General features: G+C 40.4%; 1 protein-coding gene across 1 annotated transcript in view; it reads right to left on the bottom strand.

Annotated features, from left to right (window-relative positions):
• Window positions 1–817: 817 nt before the first annotated feature.
• si:ch211-51c14.1 (protein kinase C and casein kinase substrate in neurons protein 3) overlaps window positions 818–24431 on the bottom strand; it is a 31096-nt gene continuing 7482 nt past the window's right edge. Inside the window, exons 2-10 of the mRNA XM_017697386.2 lie at window positions 19838–19905; window positions 14215–14371; window positions 13172–13407; window positions 11017–11172; window positions 9782–9957; window positions 5072–5192; window positions 4143–4216; window positions 3240–3319; window positions 818–2048 (exon numbers count right to left, since the gene is read on the bottom strand). Of these exons, the coding sequence (XP_017552875.1) occupies window positions 1939–2048; window positions 3240–3319; window positions 4143–4216; window positions 5072–5192; window positions 9782–9957; window positions 11017–11172; window positions 13172–13407; window positions 14215–14371; window positions 19838–19897 (1170 nt within the window). The 5' untranslated portion in view covers window positions 19898–19905 and the 3' untranslated portion in view covers window positions 818–1938. The remainder of the gene's footprint in view (window positions 2049–3239; window positions 3320–4142; window positions 4217–5071; window positions 5193–9781; window positions 9958–11016; window positions 11173–13171; window positions 13408–14214; window positions 14372–19837; window positions 19906–24431) is intronic.

Genomic DNA, 24431 nt, shown 5'->3' with positions numbered 1-24431 from the left:
CTGAACCCTTCATAAACACTTTACTCCTCACACTGACCACCTCCGTCCAGCCTTCTGCCTGGGCCTTTTCATTCTACACTGAAAAGCAGACTGAAATAAAATAAACAAAGAAACGAAGAAAAGTGGCGTGGAAAGGTCAGGCCAGCTCTGGACAGAGTAGAGGTCCAGTAGCCTGGATGACCACAGCTGAGAAGTTGAAGTATGGACTGCAGAACAGGGGCAGCACTTTCTGACTGCATCAGCTTCACTCGTCTATCACTGTTTAAAACTGTACAGCACTGTGCAGAAGACAGAGACAACCAAGAAAATGTTTTTAAAGCTGTTCATCTCGGCAGGCAGCATGTGAAGAAAACAGACCAGGGACCATATTACAGAAATTTAAGTCCGAAATCTTATCTGTTTAGTCACCATGACAACTTCAGTCAGGACTAAATTTAGGACAGAAGCTATTACAGAACAACAGTTCTTAAGTTCATAATCTTATCATTAGGTTAACTCCAGATAAGAAAACACCATCACATAAACATCCTAACTAGACTAAATCTCCTAAATACTGTCCTAACTTTAAGATAAACCCCAGAGGGTCATATCTTCTGTTTTAACTGTCTGTTTCTGTGTTTTTATGCAGTGAGAGGCAGCACAGTTCACTATAACCAGTATAACAACATTTATCTAAACTGAAAACGGTGCTTTGACTTGTTTTTTTTCTAACAGCGTTTTAAAACCCCAGTCACTGCAGTCACAATCTCCATCTTCGTGTGTTAATGTTGTTGATATAATATTACAGTGATGGTGGTGAATAATGAGGAGACGGAGCTGAACGGGGCCTGTTTATTAGAAGGAATAACGTTAGTGAGCTTGGTTAAAGCGTTTGGGAAACTGAAACTGCAGAGCGACGACGCTCTGATAAATAGCACAAATCGCTGACACAACATTATTAACGCTCAGTTTATCGCGCTTTAGTTTTGTTTGACCCTTATTTTTACCTCCGTAACGGTAGCTAACGTTAGCTGTCTGGCTAACTAATGTTAACTTGATTTTGATTACGTGTTTACGTTGTCTGCCCATGGTCGGTGGCTAGGTAACTGTTGATTGTTGATTGCCGACTTTGATCGAGTAAGTCCAGATTTCCTAACTGGAGATAAGATGCTGTGAGATAAGATTCTTAAATTAAGATAATATTTGCTTCTGTAATACAAATTTGTGAAAAATCTTATCTTGACCTGTCAGATCTTAAGTTATACTTAATTGAACAAATAAATGCTTACTACCCAAATAAATAGGTCTACATATCAAGACTTTTGCACAGTCCTGTGTATTCTTGGTGTGAAATTATTATCATATTCCTTCTGTTTAAAGCTTAAATTGAATGAGAAATCATAACACATTCTCCTTTCGCACTGTGACATATTTTAGAGGGGAACATGGTATCAAAGGGTCTCTGAGCCAGCTGAGCATTTTATCTCTATAATAACTGGAGGTGGGAAACATGAAACATGATATTGCTGGTTAATATTACTTTGCCCCACCTACTGGTGCACAGTGACATCATAAAAAATTCAAGAGATATTTTGAGGCAGGGCAAAAGTCATTCTGTTTACATGGAAGATTACAGCGAAACAATAATTTAGTCTTTTAAATGATGAATTATACTTAATCTGGCCAGGGACATGAACTAACAAAGTAGAAAAGGTCAATATTGATTTGACTTTACCGCATCTTACAGGCCTACTGGGTCTACTTGTATCAAGCAACACAATAAAAATAAACTTTATCTGACCTCTGCTTCTTCACAATCGATTTCATTCCACATTGACTGGAATTTGACCAGTCAGGACTCTCTCTGAAAGTCAAACTATCAGAGGATATCAGAGAATCAAAAATACGTCCCACAGTCCATTTCAGGAAAGACTGCATGTATATGTCTCTCCCATGGCCCTACACCACCTCTACGTAGTTTGCTGGGTAAAGTCCCTCCCTGCCTCCGTCCATCATCCCTCTACACCAGCCCTGGTCATCCTCATCCTCAATCTTCAGAAACTCATCACCTGCAAACATACACAAACACACAGAGGGTTACAGCTCATTCTGAGGCACACTCAATACCCAACTCTCTCATATGTACAGTACTGAGCAAAAATAAAGACCACCCTTCATTTTTTCATTTCTAGTTAAAACTACTGGCACTTAAATATAGTATCGGTATCAGTGACATGAAGCAATTTCTGACACATTCATGTGCGCCAGTAGGCAGAACTGAACACGTTGGCGGTTTGGGACAATAAGCAGCAGTAAAAATGCTCATGGCAGAATCTGTAACGGACGTTTTTGGTGTGAAAAACATGCTAACAGAGCTGCTAACCTGAACAGCTGAGCTGCTTCTGTCAGTAGTCACTCGTCTGCCGCTGCCTGGCCACTTACAATTCGAGTTAATGTTATTTTGAGAACGGAAGGAAACGCTGGACTCTTCTAGCCTTTAGCCTTGATTTAGCCTTTAGCATAGCAGCATGCTAACCAGGCCTGTGCGTCCACTAGCCCAGCCTGCATTGTGCCTCCGTCAGTCAGCTGTATCACTTAGCAGCAAGTGTTTTTCAGTTTCTAGCATAATTTGAAAATACCTGATGCCCTTTATACTGTGTGTACAGTTCATGAAGAATGGACTAAAATAAATGGCCCAAAACGACTTGGAAGTACATCTGGTTCCACTGACTTATATTAAAAGTAAAGTAAAGTTTTGTCCTTCTCCTGTAAAGAGCTGACAACAGCAATAGGCTTTCTGTTTTTTTTCCTGAATCTGAGAAATGAAGAACTTGTGCTTAATGGCTGTTTGAAAGGAAATTAAACAAATGAAGGTGGTCTCTGACTTTTGTGCAGTACTATAGCTGTATACATAGATAAAATAAGCTTAATCTGAATGTATTGATTACTTTCAAAAATATTTTCGTCAAACAAAATTACTTTACTAATTAATCACTAGCTTTGGGAGAAGGACTAGTCTTGCTAAACGTTTCCCCCAATATTTCAAATTTAGTCAGTATTTTGTCTAAAAATTGGTTCCTGAAGTAAATCTTACAAATGAATAACAGCTAAAACAAAAGAAAAGTAACAAAGCGAGAAAATAAAACAACATAAAACAATTCCCAACAGGCCTAATAAAATTATGGGGTTTTACAATAATAAGAAAATAAAACAGTAAATTTATACACACAAACAAACAGCGACATGCAAGACTGAGTTACCAGCTTTAAAGGAGAGCTCATCTGGCTCCTGTCCAACATAATCATACAGCGCTCTGACCCGTACTCCACCGATCATCACACTGAGAGAGAAGAACACACAAGTTCACTACAAACACAAATACACTACATCAAATAACAGATCATATATAAATCTACATCACTAACTACACTAGATCATATGAAGGTCTTTCATGCTATGCATTGCTGGGGATAGGTTTCACAAATTCAAGACATATCAAAGCTAAATTATGACTATTAAAGACTTTATTAGAGTTTTTTAAAAGTCAGCTATTATTCTTTTAAAATATTGTTATAGCCAAAATTATTACAAATGTACTACTAAAAAATAGTATCCTGTCAAGTGAAATGATCCTCAATCTAGTCAATATATCTAATCTTTCCCATTTTGGATGGTTGTGTACTGATTATAAGATTATCTAGCTTAGTTCTAGACATTATTTAATGTTTTAGGTGATTTTATTGAGTAAACATATCTCACTATAGTGGCAGATTATTTTGCTGGTTTCCAGCACATTTCAAACAATCAAGAATATCTGCAAATGTAGTGACATTATTTTACTTAATAAAATCACTTAAAACAAGTAAAATTGTCTAGAAAGCTAAAAAGTCATAAATTAGGTTTACAACAATTTCAACAGGAGAAATTTTAGATTTATTGACCACATTTAAGACCATTTTACTTGACAAGATACCATTTTTGCTGGATATACAGTGTGGTGGAAATAAGGTATATCATACTGTTTACAGTTACATACAGTGTCCTTATAAAACCAAGATAGATGAAAAATAAACAAAACATAATTCGTAATAGTCAGTCAGGAACGTTTTCTTTTCTTGTTTGTTCAGTGACTTAAGCTGAATCTTGACTGAAGACTGACTCACCTTCTTTCCATGACGACCGCTTTATGCTCCACCTCTTTTTTTCCTTTTTTCTGTTTCTTGTCTGGTACCCATTCCTGAGAGAGAGAGAGAGAGAGAGAGAGAGAGAGAGAGAGAGAGAGAGTGAGAGAGAGTGACAGAGAGAGAGAGAGAGAGAGAGAGAGAGAGAGGAACAAGCACAGTCACCAAACCCTGCAGACAAATAAACTGAGATAAAGATCAAAGTGACCCAAACCAACAAGTTCCAATATCTTTACAACCTACATGACCAGCTCACGATTACTACAACACTATGTTTCAGACTGATCTAGGATCACATATCCTTATCAGCTCTACTTACTATATAGGTGCACTTTGTATTTCTACAGTTACAGACTGTAGTCCATCTGTTTCTCTGATACTTTGTTAGCCCCCTTTTACCCTGTTCTTCAGTGGTCAGGACCCCCATGGACCCTCACAAAGCAGGTACTATGCGGGTGGTGGATCATTCTCAGCACTGCAGTAACACTGACGTGGTGGAGGGTAAAGGGGGGTTAACGAAGTATCAGAGAAACAGGTGGATTACGGTCTGTAACTGTAGAACTACAAAGCGCACCTATATAGAGAGTGGATGATAAAATGCACAATGAGCGTAGAAACAAGGAGGTGGTCATAATGTTACGCCTGATTGGTGTATATATACACATTTATCTATCTATCTACCCATACTTATCTATGCAAGTATTTATTTCTCTGTGTCTGTCTACCTGTTTATTTTATAAATGTTTTGCCATTTGTTGGTAATATGCTTTACAGATGATCTGGATCATGATAGTGTAGTTTCTGTAGAAGTGTTAACTGCATTGCAAATGTCAAAAGAAGGTAGTGTTCCACACTCCCTGACATCTGCATGAGCTGAAGCCTCACATCTGTATTAAATTTTGGAGCTGCACCTTGAACTGAGGCCAGTCAGTGGGCATTCCTGGACCATGAGTGTTCTTCCACCAGCGCAGATCGTCCTGCTCATTAATGCTCATCAGAGTGTTGTGGAGCTCATTGTACACAGCCTTCACACTGAGAGAGAGAGAGAGTTCATTAAGGGCAGGTTCTCCAGAACAGATTTAGATTCAGGCTAAATTTCAGTGGAAAATTGTCACTGGAAACAAAAATATTTTGTTTGCACAGCAGCCATCTTGTAAGCTAAATTTAGCCCATGTTTGTAGGCAACAGTGAATCATACAGTGTCAGAAACCACTATTGATTCTGAACACCTCCACACAGTCTGTGGCCTGCAGTTAGCGTGATGCTAATTGGTGGTGTATATACAGTACAGACCAAAGGTTTGGACACACCTTCTCATTCAAAGAGTTTTCTTTATTTTCATGACTATGAAAATTGTAGATTCACACTGAAGGAATCAAAACTATGAATTAACACATGTGGAATTATATACTTAACAAAAAAGTGTGAAACAACTGAAAATATGTCTTATTTTCTAGGTTCTTCAAAGTAGCCACCTTTTGCTTTGATTACTGCTTCACACACTCTTTGGATTCTCTTGAGCTTCAAGAGGTAGTCACCTGAAATGGTTTTCACTTCACAGGTGTGCCCTGTCAGGTTTAATAAGTTGGATTTCTTGCCTTATAAATGGGGTTGGGACCAGCAATTGTGTTGTGCAGAAGTCAGGTGGCTACACAGCTGATAGTCCTACTGAATAGACTGTTAGAATTTGTATTATGGCAAGAAAAAAGCAGCTAAGTAAAGAAAAACGAGTGGCCATCATTACTTTAACAAATGAAGGTCAGTCAGACAAAAAATTGGGAAAACTTTGAAAGTGTCCCCAAGTGCAGTCGCAAAAACCATCAAGCGCTACAAAGAAACTGGCTCACATGAGGACCGCCCCAGGAAAGGAAGACCAAGAGTCACCTCTGCTGCGGAGGATAAGTTCATCCGAGTCACCAGCCTCAGAAATCACAGATTAACATAGGCTCAGATTAGAGACCAGGTCAATGCCACACAGAGTTCTAGCAGCACACACAACTCTAGAACAGCTGTTAAGAGGAGACTATGTGCATCAGGCCTTCATGGTAAAATAGCTGCTAGGAAACCACTGCTAAGGACAGGCAACAAGCAGAAGAGACTTGTTTGGGCTAAAGAACACAAGGAATGGACATTAGACCAGTGGTAATCTGTGCTTTGGTCTGATGAGTCCAAATTTGAGAACTTTGGTTCCAACCACCAACGCAGAAAAGGTGAACGGATGGACTCTACATGCCTGGTTCCCACCGTGAGCATGGAGGAGGAGAGGTGTGATGGTGTGGGGGTGCTTTGCTGGTGACATTGTTGGGGATTTATTCAAAATTTAAGGCACAGTCACCAGACCTGAACCCAATCAAGATGGTTTGGGGTGAGCTGGACCGCAGAGTGAAGCCAACAAGTGCTAAGCATCTCTGGGAACTCCTTCAAGACTGCTGGAAGACCATTTCAGGTGACTACCTCTTGAAGCTCATCAAGAGAATGCCAAGAGTGTGTGAAGCAGTAATCAAAGCAAAAGGTGGCTACTTTGAAGAACCTAGAATATAAGACATATTTTCAGTTGTTTCACACTTTTTTGTTAAGTATATAATTCCACATGTGTTAATTCATAGTTTTGATGCCTTCAGTGTGAATCGACAATTTTCATAGTCATGAAAATAAAGAAAACTCTTTGAATGAGAAGTACTTGTACTTGCACTACTTCTTAGCTACATTAGCCTAGTAGCTCAGGTGCAAAATGAAAGAAACAACAATTCAGACATCAAACATGTCGTGGCTGGTCAACTACATTTGAGGTAAGAGAGAAACATTGAGGACAATTGTATAAATTTGCAAATCATACCTTTAATTATTGTTATTATTATTAATAATAATAATAATAATTGTTTAATCAGCAAAAGTAAAAAAGTATCCAATCAGAAGATAGAAATCATTAATTAATCCAGTCAGCACATAAAAATATGAATGCATCCAATCAGAATATAGAAAGCATGGAAGTATCCAATCAGATCACAGAAAATACAAATGGATCCAATCACAGCATAGAAAATATGAAAGCTTCCAATAGAAAACAACAGAAAACAATAACCTATCCAATCAGAGAACAGAAAACAGTAACCTATCTAATCAGAGAACAGAAAACAATAACCTATCCAATCAGAGAACAGAAAACAGTAACCTATCTAATCAGAGAACAGAAAACAATAACCTATCCAATCAGAGAACAGAAAACAGTAACCTATCTAATCAGAGAACAGAAAACAGTAACCTATCTAATCAGAGAACAGAAAACAGTAACCTATCCAATCAGAGAACAGAAAACAATAACCTATCTAATCAGAGAACAGAAAACAGTAACCTATCCAATCAGAGAACAGAAAACAATAACCTATCCAATCAGAGAACAGAAAACAGTAACCTATCTAATCAGAGAACAGAAAACAGTAACCTATCCAATCAGAGAACAGAAAACAATAACCTATCCAATCAGAGAACAGAAAACAGTAACCTATCTAATCAGAGAACAGAAAACAATAACCTATCCAATCAGAGAACAGAAAACAGTAACCTATCTAATCAGAGAACAGAAAACAGTAGCCTATCTAATCAGAGAACAGAAAACAATAACCTATCTAATCAGAGAACAGAAAACAATAACCTATCCAATCAGAGAACAGAAAACAGTAACCTATCTAATCAGAGAACAGAAAACAATAAACTATCCAATCAGAGAACAGAAAACAGTAACCTATCCAATCAGAGAACAGAAAACAGTAGCCTATCTAATCAGAGAACAGAAAACAATAAACTATCCAATCAGAGAACAGAAAACAATAACCTATCCAATCAGAGAACAGAAAACAGTAACCTATCTAATCAGAGAACAGAAAACAGTAACCTATCCAATCAGAGAACAGAAAACAATAACCTATCCAATCAGAGAACAGAAAACAGTAACCTATCTAATCAGAGAACAGAAAACAATAACCTATCCAATCAGAGAACAGAAAACAGTAACCTATCTAATCAGAGAACAGAAAACAGTAGCCTATCTAATCAGAGAACAGAAAACAATAACCTATCTAATCAGAGAACAGAAAACAATAACCTATCCAATCAGAGAACAGAAAACAGTAACCTATCTAATCAGAGAACAGAAAACAATAAACTATCCAATCAGAGAACAGAAAACAGTAACCCATCCAATCAGAGAACAGAAAACAGTAGCCTATCTAATCAGAGAACAGAAAACAATAAACTATCCAATCAGAGAACAGAAAACAGTAACCTATCTAATCAGAGAACAGAAAACAATAACCTATCTAATCAGAGAACAGAAAACAATAACCTATCCAATCAGAGAACAGAAAACAGTAACCTATCTAATCAGAGAACAGAAAACAGTAACCTATCTAATCAGAGAACAGAAAACAATAACCTATCCAATCAGAGAACAGAAAACAGTAACCTATCTAATCAGAGAACAGAAAACAATAACCTATCTAATCAGAGAACAGAAAACAATAACCTATCCAATCAGAGAACAGAAAACAGTAACCTATCCAATCAGAGAACAGAAAACAATAACCTATCCAATCAGAGAACAGAAAACAGTAACCTATCTAATCAGAGAACAGAAAACAGTAACCTATCCAATCAGAGAACAGAAAACAATAACCTATCCAATCAGAGAACAGAAAACAGTAACCTATCTAATCAGAGAACAGAAAACAATAACCTATCCAATCAGAGAACAGAAAACAGTAACCTATCTAATCAGAGAACAGAAAACAGTAGCCTATCTAATCAGAGAACAGAAAACAATAACCTATCTAATCAGAGAACAGAAAACAATAACCTATCCAATCAGAGAACAGAAAACAATAACCTATCCAATCAGAGAACAGAAAACAGTAACCTATCTAATCAGAGAACAGAAAACAGTAACCTATCCAATCAGAGAACAGAAAACAATAACCTATCCAATCAGAGAACAGAAAACAGTAACCTATCTAATCAGAGAACAGAAAACAGTAGCCTATCTAATCAGAGAACAGAAAACAATAACCTATCTAATCAGAGAACAGAAAACAATAACCTATCCAATCAGAGAACAGAAAACAGTAACCTATCTAATCAGAGAACAGAAAACAATAAACTATCCAATCAGAGAACAGAAAACAGTAACCTATCTAATCAGAGAACAGAAAACAATAACCTATCTAATCAGAGAACAGAAAACAATAAACTATCCAATCAGAGAACAGAAAACAGTAACCTATCCAATCAGAGAACAGAAAACAGTAACCTATCTAATCAGAGAACAGAAAACAATAAACTATCCAATCAGAGAACAGAAAACAGTAACCTATCTAATCAGAGAACAGAAAACAATAACCTATCTAATCAGAGAACAGAAAACAATAACCTATCCAATCACAGAACAGAAAACAGTAACCTATCCAATCAGAGGACAGAAAACAGTAACCTATCCAATCAGAGAACAAAAGACAGAACAACATGAAGTGAGTGTCAGTTTGTTTGTGTTGTTGTTCGTCTCTGTTCTGTTTCACTCATATTCACTGAAAAGTCCCGGTTAATTTCACCACAGAGTCAGTAGTTCGTACCTCTCGTTGTTGGTGACGTCCAGGTGTCTGTGGATGGACAGGAAGGCCTGCTTCAGGAAGCTGATCCTCTTCCTCTCCTCCTCCTGTGATTGGTCAAAGATGGACTCCATTTCCTCCATGTATCTTGGAGCATAGCGCGTCACTTCCTCCAGAACCTTCTCATAGCGGGCTCTCACCTGCAGACACACACACACACACACACACACACACACACACACACACACACACACACACACACAGCACAGTGCTGTCAGAACTGTTCACAGTGGTGGTGATAGGAACAGGAACTGGATCTGAAGCAGAAAATGCTTCTAAGAGCTCCCTCACGCAAAGTTTCCATAGTTATGAATACAGTGCCTGATGTCTGAGACATTGTTTTACAATAATTCTGAAATAAGGTTTTGTTGTAAAACTTTTTTAATCAGTTTATGGTGGAGGGATATACACTGCTATGAGGCAAAATAGTTCCCAAAGAAAACTTATTTTTTCAGATTTAAAACCATTAACACTATGAGACCATCATCAACATTATATATTAAACTCGTGTAGGTTCACTGGTGGTTTGGGAGAGTAAATAAACAGTCTGTATTTGTGTTGTAGTCATGATGACCCCTGGTTCCTGTCACCACCACTGTAAAGAAATCTGAGTCTCTACAATTGACCATTAATCTCTCTGAAACACTTTACACCCCAGCAATGGAATTACTGGTGAATTCTGCATTTAGGTTTTGACCAGGACCTGGTGTAATAGTCCATGTGAGACTGACACATTACACACATTACAGTTATAAACATTTTTGCTATATTTATTCATTATATATCCAAAAGTATCCAGACAGCCCTTCTAATGAATGAATTCAGCTACTTTAAGGTGACACAGGCAATGACCAATAGAATGAGACACTCTGGAGCAGCGGCACATGAGCCTAAGGCCAGCATGCCCATTACCAAACATAGGCTAGAGGGGTCTGAATCCCCCCAGCTTTGTGCTGTGGAGCAGTGGAGTTGCACTCTCTAGAGTGATGGAGGTCCATCCAGTACCTTTGAGATGAGTTTGTTATCCAGAATTGACCATCCAGCAGCACCTGACTTCACTAATCATATCCTCACAGCAATGTTCCAACATCTAATGCAAAGGCTTCACAGAAGAGAGTTGAATGCCTGGGTCAGTACTGGGAGTGAGTATTCACTCATTATTAAGGCTGCCTGGACATACAGTGCAGGAACACACTCACTTTCTCTGTCTCCTGCTGGGCGAGTTCTCTCTCCTCCTGGATCTTCCTCTGTTTCTCAATGGCGATGTCAGGGTTTCCCTGAGCGTGAGTTTCTCTCTCACGGGCCACGTGCTCCTTGCGGCTCGCCTTGTGGAACGCGGCCTTCGCCTTCTCCAGCTACAAACATAGACACCACCAGCAGAGTCAGGGTTAACAGTGCAGGACAGGAGCAGCTGTGGGTTTAGTGAGGAATAAAGCCCACACAGTAAAATCCTCCAGTGTTAAATAAACTCCCACCGAGTTTAACACCCTCCTGCAGACTGCAGCTCAATTCAATTTAACAGACAATTTAACAAACTCAACATGGGCCAGTTTACTTGAGTGTGGCTTGGAACCTAAAAGCTTATGGGAATGCTTTTAAAATCAGCATCAGTACACGGAGGGATTTGCTGCAGTGAATGGGATCAGTATTACAATCAATATTCAGTCATATAATCCTCCGGTCAAATTCTATATTTCTTTGGAGTGAAAATACACTATATTGCCAAAAGTATTCACTCACCCCAAAAGATTTAATTCAGGTGTTCCAATCACTTCCATTGCCAAAGGTGTATAAAACCAAGCACTTAGGCATGCAGACTGCTTCTACAAACATTTGTAAAAGAATGGGAGCTCACTGAATTGTAGCGTGGTACCATGATAGGATGCAACAAGTCCAGTCGTGAAATTTCCTCATTACTAAATATTCGACAGTCCATAGTCAGTAGTATTATAACAAAGTGGAAGTAATTGGGAATGACAGCAACTCAGCCACGAAGTGGTAGGTCACGTAAAATGACAGAGTGGGATCAGCGGATGCTGAAGCACATAGTGCACAGAGGTCGCCAACTTTCTGCAGAGTCAATCACTACAGACCTCCAAACTTCATGTGGTATTCAGGTTAGCTCAAGGACAGCGTGAGCTTCATGGAATGGGTTTCATGGCCGGGCAGCTGCATCCAAGCCTTACATCACCAAGCGCTGTACTTGTCTGACTGCATTGTGCCAAGTGTAAAAGTTCGGTGGAGGGGGGATTATGATGTGGGGTTGTTTTTCAGGAGTTGGGCTCAGCCCCTTAGTTCCAGTGAAAGGAACTCTTAATGCTTCAGCAGACCAAGAGATTTTGGACAACTTCATGCTTCCAACTTTGTGGGAACAGTTTGGGGATGGCCCCTTTCTGTTCCAACATGACGGCCAGTAAACAAAGCAAGGTTCTGACCTCAACCCGATAGAACACCTTTGGGACGAATTAGAGCAGAGACTGCGAGCGAGGCCTTCTCGTCCAACATCAGTGTCTGACCTCACAAATGTGCTTCTGGAGGAACGGTCAAAAATTCCTGTAAACACACTCCTAAACCTTGTGGAAAGCCTTCCCAGAAGAGCTGAAGTTGTTATAGCTGCAAAGGGTGGGCCGACATCATATTAAACCCTATGGATTAAGAATGGGATGTCACTCAAGTTTATCTACATGTGAAGGCAGACGAGCGAGTACTTTAGGCAATATAGTGTAAGTTAACGCATCCTCTACAGCAGGGTGTCCAAAGCAAGTTTGGTGTGGAAGAACTTGACAGGCCTGTACAGAGTCCTGACCTGGGCCAAATGCAGCGTGCAGATAGATTTTAACTGGCCCACGGCTTCACATTATATGTGGCCCGCCAGCCAATACATTATTAAATTTGGTGGCAGCGGTACTGCAAACATTGTGCTACACTGTATTTACAAAGTTAACTAAAGTTTAAGAGCTTTAAGTATCTGACTAGACCTGTTCCAGTGGCTTTTCCACACAGACACTGTCCAACACTGAACACTTAAAAACAGCTCAGCACAGTTTTATCACCACAGTTAGCTACTGTAACTGTACTCAGGGCCACAGAATCGTTTGGTAGGGTGATATGAAGACTAGCTATTCGCTGATTAGTATAATGTTTACGTTGATATTGTGCCACCCCATCCTGCTGTGCTATTTTAAACCCGAACACAATCAAATAATCAAATGAACAAAATGGACAAATTAACAAAATTGACTGGATATTATTGTTCTGACCACAGTCTGTTACATATCACATAAAATAAACTGAATTTATAGTGAAATCACAGTAATAACTCTACACTTCTGGATGGTTTAAGAGGTTAATAACCTTCTTGAGTCTTTTAGCCCAGGGCTTCTGAGCACGAGCAAATCCTGTGTCGAAATCCTGCGACTCCCTGAATCCTCCAAAAATCTTCTTGTGGAAGGTCTCCTTCTGCCACGTCCTGACCCGGTCTCCATCCTCCGAAACCAGCGAGCGACAGATGGAGGCGTGAAGAGTGGAGAGGCGGTCAGCGGAGGAGAGAAAACACTGCCACGCCCGCAACAGAGAGCCGTACAGAGGACCTGAATAGAGGGGGGGCAATGAGAAAGAGAGAGAATGAAACAGAAAGAGAGAGAGAGAGAGAGAGAGAGAGAGAGAGAGAAGGAAAAAAGAAAAAGAGAGAGAGAAGGGGAAAGAGAAAAAGAGAATGAAAGAAAGAGTGTGAGAGAAGACAAGAGAAAGGGAGAAGAAAAGAGAGAAGGAAAGACAATGAGAGAGAGACAGACAGACAGAGAGAGAGAGAGAGAGAGAGACAGAGTAAGAGAGAGAGAGAGAGAGAGAGAAAGAAAGGGAGCAAGGGAAAGAAAAATAAGAAAGAAATAATGAGATGTAGAGAGGGGGAGAGAAAGGAAAGAGAAAAAGGAAGAGAAAGCAAGAGTGTGAGAGAAGAGAAGAGAATGAGAGACAGAAAGAGAGAGAGAAACAAAAAAGAAAGAAATGGGAGAGAATGATAAAAAGAAAGAGAGGAGAACAAAGGGAATTAATAGATGGGACAGATGGAGAGAGTAAGAGCAAAGGAAACAGATGAAGGTGAGTGAAAGAGAGGGAAAAAAGAGTGGAGAGAAGAGAGAACAGAATTGAAAAAAGGAGAAAATTAAGGGAGGAAAGAGAAAGACAGACACAAAGGTGAGAAAGAGAGAAAAAGAAAAGAGAGAGAGAGAGCGAGAGAGAGAGAGAGAGAGAGAGAGAGAGAGAGAGAGAGAGAGAGAGAGAGAGAGATAGAACCGAAGTGAACTCGGAGAGGCTTCACTGTTATGAATATATTAAGTTACAGTGTTTTAAATCTGCATATTATGTAATTATGATGTAATGTTGCTGAGGCTGCTCACTAGCATCCACTATGGGCTTCCACTTGTTTGTCCACTCGCTGAGCTGCTGGGCGTACTGCCGCTCCACACGTGCTCGCTCCTGAAAACACGCCACTATATCATTACACACCTGGAACGAATCCTCTGTCCTCTTCACCGTCCGCTGATAGTTCCCTGGCTGATAGATAGATAGATAGATAGATAGATAGATAGATAGATAGATAGATAGATAGATAGATAGATAGATAGATAGATAGAGAGAGAGAGAGAGAGAGAGAGAGAGAGAGAGAATGTACACTATTAAATGTACACAATAACTCATTGAAGTAAAGAATGACAGCAGACTGTGCCACTGATACACTGATACATTCGCACATACCACTGATACACTGATACATTCGCACACACCACTGATACACTGATACACTCGCTCACACCACTGATACACTGATACATTCGCACATACCACTGATACACTGATACATTCGCACACACCACTGATACACTGATACACTCGCTCACACCACTGATACACTGATACATTCGCACATACCACTGATACACTGATACATTCGCACACACCACTGATACACTCGCACACACCACTGATACACTCGCACACACCGCTGATACGCTGATACACTCGCACACACCACTGATACACTGATACACTCGCTCACACCACTGATACACTGACACACTCGCACACACCACTGATACACTCGCACACACCACTGATACACTCGCACATACCACTGATACACTCGCACACACCACTGATACACTGATACACTCGCACACACCACTGATACACTCGCACACACCACTGATACACTCGCACACACTGCTGATACACTGATACACTCGCACACACCACTGATACACTGATACACTCACACACACCACTGATACACTGATACACTCGCACACACCCCTGATACACTCGCACACACCACTGATACACTCGCACACACCACTGATACACTGATACACTCACACACACCACTGATACACTGATACACTCGCACACACCGCTGATACACTGATACACTCGCACACACCACTGATACACTCGCACACACCACTGATACACTCGCACACACCACTGATACACTGATACACTCACACACACCACTGATACACTGATACACTCGCACACACCACTGATACACTGATGCACTCGCACACACCACTGATACACTTGCACATACTGCTGATACACTTGCACACACCGCTGATACACTGATACACTCACACACCCCACTGATACACTCGCACACACCGCTGATACACTCGCACACACCGCTGATACACTGATACACTCGCACACACCACTGATACACTGATACACTCGCACACACCACTGATACAGTCGCACACACCACTGATACACTGATACACACCACTGATACACTGATACACTCGCACACACCACTGATACACTCACACACACCGCTGAAACACTTGCACACACCGCTGATACACTTGCACACACCGCTGATACACTGATACACTCGCACACCCCACTGATACACTCGCACACACCACTGATACACTCGCACACACCGCTGATACACTTGCACACACCGCTGATACACTGATACACTCGCACACCCCACTGATACACTCGCACACACCACTGATACACTCGCACACACCGCTGATACACTCGCACACACCACTGATACACTCGCACACACCGCTGATACACTGATACACTCGCACACACCACTGATACACTGATACATTCGCACACACCACTGATACACTCGCACACACCACTGATACACTCGCACACACCGCTGATACACTGATACACACCACTGATACACTGATACACTCGCACACACCACTGATACACTCGCACACACCGCTGAAACACTTGCACACACCACTGATACACTCGCACACACTACTGATACACTCGCACACACCACTGATACACTCGCACACACCACTGAAACACTTGCACACAGCGCTGAAACACTTGCACACCCCGCTGATACACTCACACACCACTGAAACACTCGCACACCACTGAAACTCTCTCACACACCACAGAAACTCTCTGACACACCACTGAAACTCTCTCACACACCACAGAAACTCTCTCACACACCACTGAAACACTCCCACACACACCTCTGAAACTCTCTCACACACCATTGAAACACTCCCACACACACCTCTGAAACACTCTTACACACCACTGATACATCATACACACCACTGAAATACACACATCACTGATACGCTCGCATACCACTGAAATACTCTCACACCTCTGAAACATGAGTGTGTGTGAGTGTGTGCAAGTGGTTCAGTGGCGTGTATGACTGTATAGTCGGGGTTTGCAAAAATAATGTAAATTTGATTTTTGTAAAAATGATGTTGTAGCCAATAGCAGCAACTGATACAAACAAAGTCACTCTGTCACATTTGGTCAGCAGCCAGTTTATTACAAAGAAGGATACAGCAGTCAGAGCAGGGCTGTCCAAAAGTGTGACGGGCAGGAGAGACTGGGTTGCTGCTTGCAGCTACTTTACAGCTTGCCAAAATACCAAATCCCAAACACTCTCACACACCGCTGAAACACTCGCACACACCACTGAAACACTTTCACGCCTCTGAAACACTCACACATGAATATGCGAGTGTGTGCAAGTGTTTCAGTGGCGTGTATGACTGTATTCCACCTTAAATGGCCCCCCACATCTCTTCCTCTCTCTCTCATCTTTCTCAAATCTATCCTATACAGTGTCCCCACAGCCCTTTGTTCTTTCAGTTTCTCCTCTCCTCTAGTCTCTCTCTCCCCTCTCTCAGCTGTGGTTTGCTCTGAGTCTCTCTCTGCACCAGTCTGTGAGAAAGTGAAAACAGCTGAGGAATCCACTCCGTTGTCCAAGACCACAGTGGAGTATAAGCAGCCAAACCAATCACAGCTCCCCACGCAAACAGGACCCGAACACCAAACCAATCACAGCTGCCCTGTCACACACTGCTTAGTACCAAACTATCACCAACAGCACTGTTAAAGCGACAGATCAGCTACAAATCAAATTCACACAGTCCTTTCCATTACTCCAAGTGCAGTCAATAGCCTGAGGCATGATTGCTGTTCAAAGGGTGCATGTTTAACATGCATCATTCCATACTTGTTGAGCTTGATTTCTGCATAATTTAATCATTCAGAGTGGTTTGGTGTGTAATGCTTCAGATGTCTTTACAGTGGTGGTGTTAGGAACCAGGGGTCACCATGACTTTTGGGGACTATTTGCCTCCACCTCTCTCAAAACTCTCTTAAAATTTCTCAGACATGGTATAATGCAGTGGTCTCCAACCCTGATCCTAGAGGAGGGCTACCTTCCTACAGAGCCTAATTCTACCCACGGTCTTTGTTTACATCTTAAGTATTTAATTATGCAGAAATTTTGAAAAATTGGTGGAATTTCCCTTTAAGTAATATCAAATAGACTTGCTTACGTGGCTTATTATGGAAGCATATTGTTAGCCAGGGTTTGCAAAAATAATGTAAATTAGATTTTTGGTAAAAATGATGTTGTAGCCAATAATAGCAACTGACACAAATAAAGTCGCTCTGTCACATTTGGTCAGCAGCCAGTTTATTACAAAGAAGGATACAGCAGCCAGACGTCCAGCAGGGCTGTCCGAAAGTGTGATGGGCAGGAGAGACTGGGTTGCTGCTTTCAGCTACTTTTCAGCTTCCCAAAATACCAAATCCCAAACAGCAGAGCGGCTTGGAATATTCAACTCACAGGATGAAAGCACAGTTTATCCTGTCCATCACACTTTTGGACGGCCCTGCTGGACATCCATAGCTCCATAGCTATGCACAATTTCTTCCAAATATCAGGAGGAAGGCAGGCAAATTGTGTATCAGAGGTCTCTGACATGTTTGATATCCCTGCTTTCTTTAATCAGGAAGGATATAGAAAAAGAAACGATGTAGAGGAACAAGAGAAGATCCAAGAGACTGACTGTAGCACCAGATAGGTCAGAAAAATGTCCAGTCAAAGCACAGAAAACACCAAGACATCCAATCACAGCACAGGAACTATAAAGACTTCCAATCAGAGCACAGAAAGCACTAAAGCATTCGATCACAGCACCAAAAAGCAAAACTATCCAGCTAGAGCACAGAAGCTAAGAAAACATCCAGCCAGAGCACAGAAAACATGGGACAAACAGCTAGCAGGAGAGCAGATGAACAGATAAAGGGAGCAGAGAGCCTGAGAAGAGATACTGCGAAGATTAGATGTGCCTAAGATCAAATCTTAAGAGAAGTCTGAACAAAAAGATCACAGCAGCCTCCTCCACTCTATTCACTCCAAACATTCAGTCAAAGCTTTACAAGGGAAAAAACTTCAGGTTTGCACTGCCTTCTTTTGAAAAATAAAACATTGTGGCTTTGTCCACCCGTTTCCATGGTTACCCTGCTCCTACTTTCTTGGTAAGGCCACACCCATTTACATCTTTACACTACTCCCATTTCCATTTTAACACTACATTAATTTCCATTTTAACACTACATTCATGTCCATTTTTACTCTACATTAATTTCCATTTTTACACTACACCCATTTCCATTTTAACACTACATTCATTTCCATTTTACACTACACCCATTTCCATTTTAACACTAGATTCATTTCCATTTTTACACTACACCCATTTCCATTTTAACACTAGATTCATTTCCATTTTAACACTAGATTCATTTCCATTTTTACACTACACCCACTTCAATTTTAACACTACATTCATTTCCATTTTACACTACACCCATTTTTATTTTAACACTAGATTCATTTCCATTTTTACACTACACCCATTTCCATTTTTACACTACATTAATTTCCATTTTTACACTACACCCACTTCCATTTTAACACTACATTCATTTCCATTTTACACTACACCCATTTCCATTTTAACACATTAATTTCCATTTTACACTACACCCATTTCCATTTTTACACTACACTTATTTCCATTGTTACACTGCAGCCATTTCAAAAGTTATGCTACACCCATTTCTATGGCTATTGTATACCCATCTCCATGGTGGCCTGACACTTATTTCCATGGTTACATTGCATCTGTTTCCATGTTTATGCTACACCATCTGCCATGCCTACACTACACCAATTTCCATGGTTACAGTTCACCATTTTCCACAGTTACGCTACACCCATGTCCATGGTTATGCTACACCTATTTCCGTGCTACCTTTATTTCCATGGTTCCGCTAGTAACACATTCTGAAACATCACAGCCTGTTACCAGCTGAATGCCTTTATGATGAAGATGAAGAGGTAAAGAAACATGTATATAATGTTCAACACTATAAAGCACAAAAGAGAAGAAAGTCTTAGCTGAGTCGTTCTGTCAGCACCAGTCATTAAATTTAGTTTTCTTGCTATGCAAAAGCAGAAAAGTAGTGGAATGAGTTAGTTAGGTAACATTAACTTTAGCTTCACAGCTCCCCATCTGAAACCAAAACTACACCCTGCTTTTAAGGGAAAGGGTGCATTCTCATAATCAGAGATAGAGGGAAAAGACATTCAGACTGGATGCACAAAAGATCGAATCTTATCAGTGCAAACTCTGCTTTGCTCTCTCTCACCATCCAGAAGCTCTGGTGGCTGGCGTCCTCTGGGCCGTTCTCCGGAGGGGGTGATGACATGATGACCTCTGGTAAAGAAAGAGAAAGGAAAAGAGAAAAGAAAGTCTGGTTTAAGTCTGGTTTGGAACAAATTTCATAACACTGTGAAACCGGAGCAGTTAGCGTCATAAATTCTTCTATTTCTTGCCATTTTTGTTCCACTCCATGTGTTTTTCTCCTTATTTTATTATGAACAGAGCCCGACTGGAAATAGGACTCGGGTCTCCGCTGGGCTTCCCACTTTCAGAAGAAGTACTGAACTGTCACCGGGGCAGTTTCCCTCTTGTAACTGGGGTCTTCAGTACCTCTAGTCAGGGAACATAACTGTACCATAATACATTGAAATTATATTTATTATATTATTATATGCCGACGTCACACACCCTGTCTCACCTCCAGGCTTCTTATTGAATTGTTTTAAAACAGCTTATTAAGAAGTGCAAATGCAGTCGGTCCACTGGAAAAACATATTTTAGGTTGACAACTAGACCTTAAAATTACTGTTGTATCTTTGAGAGCATAGTTACATGGTTTTTACATTGTATGCGTATCACTGTTAAGATAAAATAAATAAATAAAATGTAATGAACAGTTTTCCCCCTAAAAGCATGCCTGCAGTTGGCTACAAGGCTAATGCAACTAACACATAATGTAAGCTAATGCTCACCAATTAGCATGCTGCTAACTGCAACAGTGTGGAGTTGTTTAGAATCTCCTAGTAGACTCATGTGTTAATTATGTGGTTTCTGACACTGTATGACACACTGTTATCTATAAACATGGGCTAAGGTATGTTAGCATAGCTAAAACAGCAGTAGTAGTAATCGTGAAGCCTGAATTTTTTCTAAACTTTTGTCCATTCTTAGAGTTTAGTCTACAGATTTAGTCATGCTATTATTGAACAATGCTTGTTCATTTACATTCACAGCATTTGGCTGACGCTCTTATCCAGAGCGACTTACAATTTGATCATTTTACACAGGGAGGCCAAGGTGGTGTTAGGAGTGTTGCCCAAGGACTCTTATTGGTATAGTGTAGGGTGCTTGCCCTGGTAGGGGAGTGAACCCCAGTCTACAAGGCAGAGGTGTTAACCACCACACCAACCAACCACCACAGTACTTGTTAGCTACATTAGCCTCACAGTTTGAGTGTAAAATTAAAGTAGCTATAGCTTCAAACATCAATGATTTGGCTGATAAACTGCATTTGGTGTAAGGAAGGAAAATTGTACATTTAATGTACATAATTATTCATTTAACAGTGCTTTTTATAGAGGGCCCTTTGGATAAAATAGCTAAAAATTAATGAATGCCTTCCAATAAGCATATGCTAATGGCTTGACTAAATCTATGACTACATAAATTAACAACATTGTGGCTGTGATGGACTTTTGCCCATGTAGTCTGTCGTACAGTGTCCATTACTTAACAAGTGCAGTTATGCATGCAGTTAGCACAAAGCTAAATGTTTCCTATTAGCCTCCACCCAGATAGCACGAGGACAGTGTCCCACTGTTGGCCCACGAATGGCAAAGTTGGCAGCACACTGAATAGCTCAGTGTTTTCTGGACAGCCTAGCTGTGGTTAAGCAGAGTTTTGGACAAAATGCCACTTTTTATTGTTCCTTTGCATTCATAGTTGAATTTACTTATTTATATTTAATTTTTTTGTTATCCTTTGTAAATTACTTTAATAAAAAAAACTGTAAAACTGCATTTCCAAAAATGGGAAGCTGTGAAAAATGTAGATAAAAACAAAATGCAATGATGCATAAATAATTTAAACCCTATATTTCATTGTAAATGCTTCAAAGACAACATATTGCATGTATTTGAAGCACCATTGGGGCAGTTGTGGACTGGAGGTTAGGGAACCAGCCTTGTGAACCAGCCAAAAGGTCGCTGGTTTAATCGACTGAGCCGACAGTACATGACTGAGGTGCCCTTGAGCAAGACACCTAACCCCCAACAGCTCCCCAGGCACTGCGGATAGGGCTGCCCACCGCCCCGTGCAAGTGTGCTCACTGCCTCCTAGTGTGTGTGTGTGGTGTTTCACTGCACGGATGGGTTAAGAGCAGAGGTGAAATATCCCCATTGTGGGACTAATAAGGGTCTCTTAATCAAATGTTGAAACTGAGAAATTTTACTGTTTTTTGAAAAATATTTGCCCATTCTGAATTTGATGCCAACAACACGTTCCAAAAATATTGGAGTGAGGCAGTAAAAGGCTAGTAAAGTTGCTAAACAAACACCTATGCTAAAATGTTAAACAAACACCTACTGGTTAATTGTCAATAAGTAAATCAGTAACATGATTGGGTATAAAAAGAGCTTCTCAGAGAGGCGCAGTGTTTCAGAAGTAAAGATGAGGAGGGGTTCACCACTCTGTGAAAGACTGCACAATCAAATAGTCAAACAATTCTAGAACAACGTTTCTCAACATAAAATAGCAAAGAACTTTTGCTTTTCATCATCTACGGTACATGATATCATTAAAAGACTCTGCAGAAATCTTAGTAGTGCACAGTTCAAAAGCCAGTATCTGTGATGAGACAGTGGTGCAATACTGCACATGGCATGGATGATGTGCACATCTGTGAAGGCACCATTTATACTGAATGATATATAAATGTTTTGGCAATATATGCTGCCATCCAGATGACGTCTTTTTCAGGGAAGGTCTTGATTATTTCAGCAAGGAAATCACAAACCACATTCTGCATGTGTTACAACAGCATGGCTCTGTATTAAAACAGTCCAATTGCTAAACTGGCCTGCCTGAAGTCCAGACCGCTCACCACTGAAAACATTTGGCACATTATAAAATGAAAAATATGATAAAGGAGACCCTGAACTGTTGAGCAGCTGAAATCCTGTGTTAAGCAAAATGGGAAAACATTTCACTTTCAGAACTACAGCAGTGTCTCCTCAGTTCCCAAACACCTAAGAGTGTTGTTAAAAGAAGAAGTGATGAAACACCTGGTAAACATGCCCCCATCCCAATGTTTTTGGAATGTGCCATTGGCACCAAATTCAAAATGGAAAATTCTCAGTTTCAACATTTGACAAGCTGTCTTTGTTCTATTTTCAATGAAATATGAGGTTTAAATGATTTGCACATCATTCAGTTTTGTTTTTACTTATCGTTTGCACAGCGCCCCAACTTTTTTTGCAAATGGAGTTGTGTTTTTTCTCTTAGTTGCTTATTTTTCAAAATAAATTACCTTAATTTAAAATCTTTTTCAGGGCACTAGTTAGACCTTGAGCGCAGGTCCATAATCACAGGGTGGACTACCAGTGGCATACAGTCTGTGGGATGGTGACCTTATCCAGCCAGCAGACTGATATACGCTATCAGGGCCTTTAGCCTCATAACTCTAAAGAACTGAAGAAGCAAACCTCAGGCAGCTAAGTGCTTGGCTGATCAACTATGTTTCTAGTAAGGGAAAAGCTGTATATTCTGTTTTTTTGGCAAACTTGTTCTTTAAGGATATAAATGGAACCTGAGAATGACACCAGTGGCTAACCGCTCCATCTGAGCAGATGTGTGTAGTTTATATGAGTGGAATGCATGTCTGTTCTTGGCTAATTCTGCAAGTGAGAGAGAGGATCACATGAGTGTGGATCTGCCAGCAGGCTGAGAGAGCGCGGTGTAATTTACAAGCTTTATTTTGTATAAAACAGAGTTTATGAACTAGAACAGACAGTGCAACGCCTGCCATGAAAGCACATTTAAAGACTTTTCATGTGAGCTCGCAAAGAAGAGCCGGATAGTAAAATCTTCTGCTGTAATTTAGCAAAGATCAGAAAATTAAAGACACTGAAACACATGGGTGAAAAACAAAGGAGGCCAGCAACAAGATACAGTCACCCAGTTCCATGTACAAAAAGGTGAATTCTAAAGAATTTCTGCATAATCTGAGTCATTCAGAATGCACACAGAGAAATCTGACAGGTGGCAATATATGAAATATATTATTATACATGGATTTCCCTCTTATCCAACTTGTATTAGTCACATATGAACATATATGTGACCTTTATGACAACTGATTTGAAACTGCCCATTTTTATATATATGAGGATGTATTTCAGTCATATAATATGTAAACATAAACTATATTTCCAAAAGTATTCGCCTTTGTCTGCCTTCACACGCATATGAAATTGAGTGACATCCCATTCTTAATCCATAGGGTTTAATATGATGTCGGCCCACCCTTTGCAACTATAACAACTTCAACTCTTAAAAAACAACCCTACATCATAATCCCCCCTCCACCAAACTTTACACTTGGCACAATGCAGTCAGACAAGTACCATTCTCCTGGCAACTGCCAAACCCAGACTCGTTCATTTGATTGGCAGATGGAGAAGCATCTCCACTGCTCTAGAGTCCAGTGGTGGCACTTTACTCCACTGCATTCGACGCTTTAATTTGTGCTTGGTGATGTAAGGCTTGGGTGCAGCTGCTCAGCCATGGAAACCCATTCCATGAAGATCTCTAGGCTGTTCTTCAGCTAATCTGAAGGCCACATGAACTTCGGGGTAGTGATT

This window comes from Pygocentrus nattereri, chromosome 14 (genome assembly GCF_015220715.1).
Source record: "Pygocentrus nattereri isolate fPygNat1 chromosome 14, fPygNat1.pri, whole genome shotgun sequence".
Taxonomy (NCBI): domain Eukaryota; kingdom Metazoa; phylum Chordata; class Actinopteri; order Characiformes; family Serrasalmidae; genus Pygocentrus; species Pygocentrus nattereri.
Note: the sequence above shows the minus strand (reverse complement) of the source record. Positions and strands in the feature narration are given on the sequence as shown.